The following is a 9,614-nucleotide window of genomic DNA, read 5'->3' as shown; positions in this document are numbered from 1 at the left end:
TTATTATAAGTCATTACAGCTTTCAATTTTTCTTCTATTTCCTTCAGTCCTGATGGCCAACCAACATTGCTTCCACCTGAGCATGTGCAAGAGCTAAATTTGAGGTCAACAGGCATGCTTAATGCTATCCAAAGGTTTTTTGTATATCATATGATTGAGACCTATGGCTGTGATTATTCCACAAGTGGACTTTCATTTGACACATTACATTCTAAACTAAAGTCATTTCTTGAACTTCGGACATCAGATGGACCTAGGCATGATACTTATATATTATACTATAGTGGACATTCTCACAGCTCTGGGGAGTGGGCACTAGCAGGTAAATATTGAATATTTATCAAATTTATATATTGCCCATCTCACTGTTTAAGTGACTCTCAGCCATTTACAAGTAAAAAATGTATAATACCCCTAAAATCTCAACAAAAATAGATGAAGTTAAAAAGATGGAGAGAGTGCACTCAAGCCACCAACCACCCCTGGGGTTGTGTGCCACTCTTGGATCCCCATGCCAGTTGACAAAGCCAGGCCTTAATATTTTTCGGGAATATTGTTTTTCTTTCATTTATACTATCCAGCCATGCCCACCCGGTAGGTCACACCCCCCCACCCCCCACCCCGAGGGCACCACAATGCTGATGCAGCCTGGCACTTTGTGATAAATACGTGGGCTTTAGGTTTTGGGCACTCGGTCTCTAAAAGGTTTGGCATCACTGGTCTAGAGTTATCAAGAATCAGTCTGATAGCACTTTTAAGGTGCAGAAATTGTATTAAATGCATAAGCTTTTATCAGCTGTTTCTATTATAAGCAGGGTGACCATTTTTATTGAAAAAACAAAAACCTGAAAAAGGGACAGAGGTTAAAAAACTTTGCTTTACAGAGGAAAATTCAAGAAGAAGAACGATAACACAGATGATTACATTAAATCTAAAGGCAGTTTTCTGAAATAAAAGATGTATGGTTGCTTTAATTTTTAAAGCAGATGCTTCCACAATCTCTGAAGTGAGCCGTAACTTACGACAGCTTAAGCCTTGCAATGAAAGGCGTTAACCTTAAAAGGCTCTATAAGACCTTTGGGTACAGCTGGTCCACTCTGAAACTTAGACTCAAAAAGGAAAGGCTTTCAGGCGTGAAGACTACATTTCCCAACAGACACCGGGAACCCAGTGATCACATGATTCTTCCTATTCGCAAACCTACCCTGCCGGCCATGTCATAGAAACCGCGGCCGCCGCCCCCTTCTGGGGAAACGGAAGGTGTGGGGTTGCGGAGCGCTAGTTCTAACACCATGGAGGTTGAATGCGGGACACCTATCCTGTTTTTGCCTCAGCCCCGAGAACAAGAGCGGAAACTGCAGCAGGAGAAGCTCTCCGGGGTGGTGAAGAGCGTTCATCGGCGCCTGCGCAAGAAATACCGGGAAGGTAATAAGGTTCGGGTCTTAATTTGCCCCCTTCACCCCGCAGAGAAGGGGGGCTTCACCGTGGGATGAGTAAAAACGAAGATCAGGACCGGGTTCGCCCTCTTGCCTTGGCTCCAAATCGCTTTGGAAGGAATTTGGGCCTGGGCACCGCCCCCCTTTCTTCTCTCAGTCCTGGGACCGAAGCCTAGGCAAAGAAGGAGGAGGAGGACGATGGGCCCTCAGCCTATGCGGGGGAGGAAGGGGGCTACGCCCCCTCCCGTGTAAATGTGGAAAACGGTAAAAGAAAAACTCCATTACCTTTGAAGGTAGGGAGGACGTTATAGTTAAAAAATTTCCGGAAAACCAACCATTGGATTTGGGTCGGTCAGAATTTATTAAAGAGAAGGGCTTCACATTTCAAAGTTAAGTGATTTTCATTCTATGAAATGCCTTAGTCTAAAGCACACCTTTCCTTCTTTTTTTGTAAAGAGTGGCATTAACCGCAATTAGTGAACTTTTTTAAAAAGAACTACCTGGCTAATTTTAGTAGGAGATTCTTTTTTTTTTATAATAACAAATTTTATTGGTTTTTTTAACTTTTACAACAGAATGCTCAAGACACACCGTGGTGGTTAGGTGATCAATCATCCAAAAACAAAATCATATAATAGCTCAAGTAAATACATTAAATGTTCCCTCTCTATTTCCCTCAAATAATATAACCTATTTAACATAATCCATTTCTACATTACATATCTATAAATCCTAATCCTGTTTTGAGCTTTATTAATTTACAATTACCACAGTCCAATTTAATCTTAGATAAACATATTATCACTTAGGGTATCCCTTCTAAAACACTAATCCAGATATATTCTAATTCATAATCTCATAAATCATTGATTTTATCACAGATCTCTCATATTACTTCAAATAGCATTTAAATCTCATTCAAATAATTATATCTAAAAAAAATAAAAACACACCTATTATTACACAAAACATTGTCTTGGTAACTTAACACACTCAATTAGTTGTTAAAGGTATCCGAATTTCTAAAAGCCTCTTTCATATTCTTATTCTCATTCCATTACAAAATAATTTTCATACAAATAAACATATTATTCGAAAAAATACATTCCTACTCTATTTAACATATATATTCTAATAATCACAAATTTTCAACTCTAAATCTTAATCCTTAAATCAATCCATATTTCTCAAAACCTTTTTAATCCATTACATATAATTTTAAATTTCTCTTTTTAGTCTTATTCTGGCTTTCTTCCTATGCCAAGCAGGCTTCCATAACAAAGCCTCTATTTCAGCAAATAAATCTCCTATTATTGCTTGTAATATCATTTGGGTCAGTAAAAGACCTCCCATCCTCTGTTTTTGATGGCTGGTTCCTGTCTGCTGGATAAAACACTCGATCATGTCCAATTTTATAATTAATAGTTGATTATCAAAGTTGTCATAATTCTCCAACAGTTGTAATTTCAAGTCCATTTCTGTTAGTTTTGCAATTGTAGATAGTTTAGTTACAATCATTTTTTGGTCATCCAAAGTCTCCATAGGTTGTATGTAAATTAATTCCTCTTCCGTTGCTTTTTGGTCTATAGAATGATCAAATAGAGTCTGAAGGTCAGTTTGTAAATTCACAGTAGAATTTCTGTTTATTATTTCTGCAGTTCTCTCTCTTATTTGGGAACATATTTCCTCAATAGCTTCATAATTTTTTTCCAGTATGAGTTTACAGTTGAGTTGTGAATATGATTTCTCCATTTCGATAGTAACACAAACAGTTAAATTTCTCCACAAGATGTCCTCAGTAAACTATGAAAGTCTCTTCCAGACATCAAGGATGAGATTAGCAGAGTCAAAGAGCTATAGAGTCTCTTTTCCGGCTTCTCATAGAGGAGTTGTTTTTTTTCAAACAATAAAGATTTATCCCTTTAAAAAAGTAAGTCCAAGACATAGGAAAACACTATTCTCCATCTTAGAAGATATAATAATAAAATTTTATGATAGGGATTTTTCCAGGGCCCCCAAGTAACCAAAAATAAAAATAGTCAATAAGAAGTTTTTTTCTTTGTTATGGAAAGCTCTTTTCCCCAGGTAAACAAAGGCAGCTCTTTCAAAGCAGGGAAGTAATTCCAAAAGGCTTTTGACAGGAGAGTAGTTAGGCAGAAAGAGAGAGGGAAAAGTCTCACTAGGATCATCCAGGATGGTTTCTTAACGCTTAGATGTTCTTTTGACTTTCAGCTGGAGCAGCTAAATAATCGGCCATGTTACTGGCCGATCTTTCTCTCTGTCGGCCCTGAGGAGCTGCCTTGGACCACGGAAGGAGTTGCCTCCTTCCCCCGCAATCAAGGAGAGTCCTCCTTATCGGTAGTCACCCCTCCAGGGTGACTTTTCGACCCGATTGAGGGTCTACCGGCAGAGGAAAAGCAGGCAATGAAGAGAGAGAGCCTCTTCGTATGCCTGCACCCACTGCAACCCAAACAGGAAGTCAGTAGGAGGTTCTTTTATAGGTTGCAAAATCAGAGTGTGGTACTCTTTCTGAAAAAAAGCAATGATGCAAAGATCTGGAAAGAGATTTGCTCGGAATTTAAAAACTTGATTCAAGAGCATGTATATAAATAAGATTATTAGGTTTCAACATAGGGGTTCAGATTTCATTGTGATAATCCTCTTTGGTTTATTTTAGCTGTCAATGGGATTGAGAGTGTAACACCTATCCCACGGGTCGGCAACCCGCGGCTCCGGAGCCGCATGCGGCTCTTTCAGCCATCTCCTGCGGCTCCCAGCCACGTGCAGTGCCAAAAAAAAAAGGACTCAAAAAGTTGAAACAATCAATTCAAACTTCTCATGAAAGAAGTTTGAATTGATTGGTTCAACTTCTTTGGTTTGTAGGACGCTGTTTGCCATGGGCTCAACATAGACGGCGGGGGGGGGGGAAAGACAGCTCCGGAGGGAGACAGCCCTGTAGTAAGAAGCTGGCGGTCCGAGCGGAGCGGCATGGAAGACCTACCGGTCAGCGTGGGAAGCTCCAGTGTGGCCGGTGAGCAAGGCTTGGCCTCCGCGGCCCAGTTCCGCACCCCGATAACCAGCTGGATTGGCTTTCACGGCTCCAGCCTGGGGACGCCAGCAGCATAGAAAGCGGTTTGGCGACGCTGCCGTGGGCGGGGTGTCCTTGCAGCGGACAACTTGGGCCCAGATATTTCCTGCGGCTCGGGACCGGAGACACCGGTGGCGCACGGCCCGGACTGTCTGCGTTGCCATGGGACCACCCCCCTGCGGTGCCAGCTAATGCGGCATGTTTCCAGCAGCGAAAAAGGGGCCTGAGCGGCGGCAGAACAAGACGCTGGGCAGCACGGTCTTGATAAGCAACAAGCCAAGGCCCCGCATCCCTCCTGCCGCCGCTTAGTTCGTGCTGCCCAGCGTCTTGCAATCGGTTGGAGAAAACAGATGGATAGGATTGCAGCCAACGATAGTAGGATGTTAGAGCCGCCAACTCTGGTCTCCACCCAGGCGGGCAGGTGAGCGAAACCCCGAAACCTTTTGTGTTCCTTTGCAAAGAGAAGATGCCGGTGGCGCATGGCCCGGGGGAGGGAAAGACAGCTCCGGAGGGAGGCAGCCCCGCAGCCAGAAGCCGGTGGTCCCAGTGGAGCGGCACGGAAGACCTACTGGTTGGTGTGGGAGGCTCCAGCGTTGCCGGTGAGCAAGGCCTGGCGTCCGCAGCCCAGTTCCGCACCCCGACGACCAGCTGGACCGGCTTTCACTGCTTCTTTGCAAACGAACGCAAAAGGTTTCGGGGTTTTGCTCGCCGCTTAGTTCGTGCTGCCCAGTATCTGCCTGCCTGCCTGCCTGCTTGCAGGCCTCCGTGCTCCTTCCCCGAAGCATGCAATTGCTCAGAGCCCATCCCAAAAGGTGCTGCTTCCCTGGCAGGAGCCGAGTTTGCAAGCCTCGTTGGCAAGCCGGGAAAACCGAAGGTCCGGAGGGTTCCCTCCTGCTGCGGAGCTGCAGTGCCTGGCTGTGGGGGAGGGATGGGGGGTATCCGGGGCCTAAAAAGTCCTCCAGGACAGGCTCGGGGCCGGCCCTCTTTCCCCAGGTGCAGGAGAAGGGGAGGCGCAGGCTCTCCACCTGGGCGGGCAGGCAAGCAAAACCCTGAAACCTTTTGCGTTTGTTTGCAAAGAAGCAATGAAAGCCGGTCCAGCTGGTCGTCGGGGTGCGGAACTGGGCTGTGGACGCCTGCCCGCCCGGGTGGAGAGCCTGCGCCTCCCCTTCTCCTGCGGCTGGGGAAAGAGGGCCGGCCCCGAGCCTGTCCTGGAGGACTTTTTAGGCCCCGGATACCCCCCACCCCCTCAGCCCACGGCCAGGCACTGCAGCTCCGCAGCAGGAGGGAACCCTCCGGACCTTCGGTTTTCCCGGCTTGCCAACGAGGCTTGCAAACTCAGCTCCTGCCAGGGAAGCAGCACTTTTTGGGACAGGCTCTGAGCAATTGCATGCTTCGGGGAAGGAGCACGGAGGCCTGCAAGCAGGCAGGTAGACGCTGGGCAGCACGAATTAAGCGGCAAGCAAAACCCCGAAACCTTTTGCGTTTGTTTGCAAAGAAGCAGTGAAAGCCAGTCCAGCTGGTTGTCGGGGTGGGAACTGGGCTGCGGACGCCAGGCCTTGCTCACCGGCAACACTGGAGCCTCTCACACCAACCAGTAGGTCTTCCGTGCCGCTCCGCTGGGACCGCCGGCTTCTGGCTGCGTGGCTGCCTCCCTCCGGAGCTGTCTTCCCCCCCGACCATGCGCCACCAGCGTCTTCTCTTTGTAAAGGAACGCAAAAGGTTTTGGGGTTTTGCTCGCCTGCCCGCCCAGGTGGAGACCAGAGTTGGCGGCTCTAACGTCCTACTATCGTTGGCTGCAATCCTATCCACCTGTTTTCTCCAACCGATTGCAAGCCAAGCGCTGCCTGGTTCTGAATTAATAGCTTGGGGGGGGCGCGAAGCCCACTGAACTGCGTGATCCCAATGACCGAGCTGACTTTGCAGGAGCCTCCATCGGATTGGAACTTTCCTGTCCGATTGAAGTTAGTTAAGGCAGGGCCGTTCTTAGTGTGGTGTTCATGTGTTAGTTAGTGGGGCTGACTAGTTCTCTGGCAAGGGTGCCGCGCTCCGGCCTTCCTCCAAAGCGCCGTCCTCGGAGGGGTAGTTCCAGGCACCACTTTCAGCCGGCTCCTTTGGCGCGGCCCCAATTCTGCTCCGGGGAAACGAGGGCTGGGCGGAGTGGGGCAGCGCTGCCTATCTCAGTCACGTGGAGGGCTGTGTAAACACCACCAGATGGCTCCGCAGTTGCTGCTGCCACCCCCGGGGGAGATGAACAGGCTGTTGCTCCCGCGGTCGCCTTCCCGCTGCTATGGAAGATAGCCTGGTCCGCACCTTTGGGAGCCTCAGCCTCCAGCAGCCCTGCCGTGCCCAAGGCAAGCCCCCTCCCACTCGCCGCTTCAGCAAAGGGGGGAGAGCAGTCTTTTCCAAGGGGAGGTGAAGCCAGGACGGCAGAGCCGTCCATACCAGAGCTGGATGCGGGCAGGGCCGTGCATGTGTCACCTTAGGCTCCACTCTTCAATCAAGCCCCGTTACGTGTGTGCGCATGTGTGCGCATGCACGCGCGCATGCGCACATTTTGCGGCTCCCAGGTTTTTTTTGTGAGGGAAACAGGTCCAAGTGGCTCTTTCACCATTTTAGGTTACCGACCCCTGACCTATCCTGTAAAAGTTTGACCAAGATTTGTTTTAAAAACAGCCATTTATCCCAGAATTTTATGGAATAATGGAACAAAGTCTTGTATAATTTGCTCTTTATCTCAGAGTATTTCAGCCTGGGTACATGGAATAATAGTGATTTAAATGTCAAATTAGTATAATCTTGAAAGCAAAACAAGAATATTGTAATGCCTATTCTTCCCTTGAACAAATACTATAAAAATGAAGTTTCTTATAGTTTCTAAAGCATTCTTTAACAAAACTGTTCACCACTGCAGTAAAATGGCCTGCTATCCCTTCAGCTTTGAACCTTCAAAAAGTAACTAGAAATATTTAAGAGCAAAAGAGATAAAAGGACAAGGGATACTAGTACTGTGTAGGACCAGCTCTTTGTTTTCCCATACAATTTTGTTCCCATACTGGAAGTCTTTCTTTTCAGCATTAAGCCATTGAAGGGCATTAATAGCAAGAGGGCATATCTACTTTGTAGATGTATTCCATTTTTGAAAAAAAGACTATTTGTAATCTCAAGGTTGAAGTACTGCATTTGCATTTCATGGGACAGCCCTTGGAAACACTGCAAATTGCCATTGGCTCAGAATGTGATACATAAGTGGGGAGGAATTTCAACAATTGCACTGGTTAGCACTTGCTTTCTAAGCCCAATTTAAGGTACGTATTAGAACAATCTGTGGTTTCTGCCACAAGTTCTAGGGTTTATATTATGGATTAATTGTCATGGAATGAGGCTGGCCTTAATGTTTAGGAGCCAATTTAAAACCACTTAGTCAAGTTCTGAGGAATTTTTATATTGATATTTTAAATAGCTTTAATTAATTGCCTTGTTTTAATTGTAAATGCTTAGAGCCACTAGGGTTGCCAACAAGTACATGATTACATCAAATAAATATAACTCGCATTTTTAAGATACCTTCAGAAGCAACCTCGTGGTTTTAGTCTTAATTTATTATCTCATGTCATTGTCTTACATTCTTTTTGCTTCTTAGTTATATGTTTTAAAAGAGAAAGGATAATATTGGGGTGGACATGATTTGTACTTGTGAATAATTTATTATAGTAGTTGTAAATCTGCTAAGTTGATTACTAATGTACATGTTTACTCAAAACCAAACCTCATTTGATTCAGTAGCCATAATCCAAAATGAGTTTACAATTAGATCATTGATCTATATATATGTACATATAGAATATATTTAAGCTTAAATTATATGTAAACATTTAGCAGCAAAAGTTTGTATACATATATCTGCTCTACACAGAAATATATATTGTTTTTACTTTGCTAAAATATGAGTATTAAACATGCAATAGTTTTGTTAGCAAAGCAGGCCTTTAAGGAATTATTATATGACTTCAATCTTGAGACCATTTTAACAATTCTGCTATTAGTTCATTATATAGGGGAAGTATTAACCCTAATAGGAATCCTAGTTCTGGAATTTCATATTAAAATAAGATGCTGTTTGTTTCTCTTTTCCATGTTAGGAGCAGAAAACTAAATTTTAAAGATGGCTTTTGATTACTAGTTGAACTAAAGTATTCAGAACTTATTTTTATTTGATGGATTAAATGAAGGCTGTAAATATAATCAGAGTTGGTCAAGATTTAATAAATCTTAGGGTGGTGTAAGTATTACCTATTATGTTTTCCTTTGAATAACTGGAAATTCACTAAAGGGAGTGCTTAAAGCCGTGGTGGCGAACCTATGGCACGCGTGCCACAGGTGGCACGCAGAGCCCTCTCTGTGGGCACGCGTGCCATTGCCCCAGTCCTAGGCCTTCAGCTGGGTTTTATAAAACCTTTTCGCTTTAGGCCTCTGCTGCCATGTGCAAAAAAAAAAGGTTCAATTAATCAGTCAATTTTAACTTCTCGCAGGGAAAAAAAAGATCTCGCAAAGTTGGAATTGATTGAACTTTTTAGTCCCACCCAGTCTGCCATTACCACCGCAGCCACGCCCACACAATTGGCCACGCCCACCTGGCACCCGACAATACGTGTGGGTTTTGGGTTGTAGTTGGGCACTCGGTCTCTAAAAGGTTCGCCATCACTGGCTTAAAGCCTTCTTGTATCCACTGGCCAGAGTCTCTCCCCCCTTCCTTTCCTCACTGATAATCAGTAACAGCTGACTGTCAACCTATGTGGAGAAGCAGGGCTCAGGCAGTGTGGGTTCTGGCCAGCTGAGTGCTGGTATACTTGAGATTTCTGACAGCCTGCTTGGCACTTCAACCTTTCCTCCCTCACGCCGCTTCTGCGCGAGCTGCATTGGCTGCCGGTAGCCTTCCGGGTGCGCTTCAAGGTGTTGATTATTATCTTTAAAGCGCTCCATGGCATCGGACCTGGTTACCTTCGAGACCGCCTCCTGCCACAGATTACCCCCCACCGACCTGTACGCTCTCACAGAGTGGGTCTCCTCAGGGTGCCGTCGGCCAGGCAGTG

General features: G+C 45.5%; 1 protein-coding gene across 1 annotated transcript in view; it reads left to right on the top strand.

Annotated features, from left to right (window-relative positions):
- Positions 1 to 1,246: 1,246 nt before the first annotated feature.
- Positions 1,247 to 9,614, top strand: part of BMT2 (base methyltransferase of 25S rRNA 2 homolog) — a 63,789-nt gene continuing 55,421 nt past the window's right edge. The window contains exon 1 of the mRNA XM_015823184.1: positions 1,247 to 1,425. Coding sequence (XP_015678670.1) covers positions 1,293 to 1,425 — 133 coding nt within the window. The 5' untranslated portion in view covers positions 1,247 to 1,292. The remainder of the gene's footprint in view (positions 1,426 to 9,614) is intronic.

The sequence above is a fragment of the Protobothrops mucrosquamatus genome, unplaced genomic scaffold, assembly GCF_001527695.2.
Source record: "Protobothrops mucrosquamatus isolate PMUCROS unplaced genomic scaffold, P.Mucros_1.0 scaffold1793, whole genome shotgun sequence".
Taxonomy (NCBI): domain Eukaryota; kingdom Metazoa; phylum Chordata; class Lepidosauria; order Squamata; family Viperidae; genus Protobothrops; species Protobothrops mucrosquamatus.
This window is presented reverse-complemented; position numbering and strand designations above follow the sequence as displayed.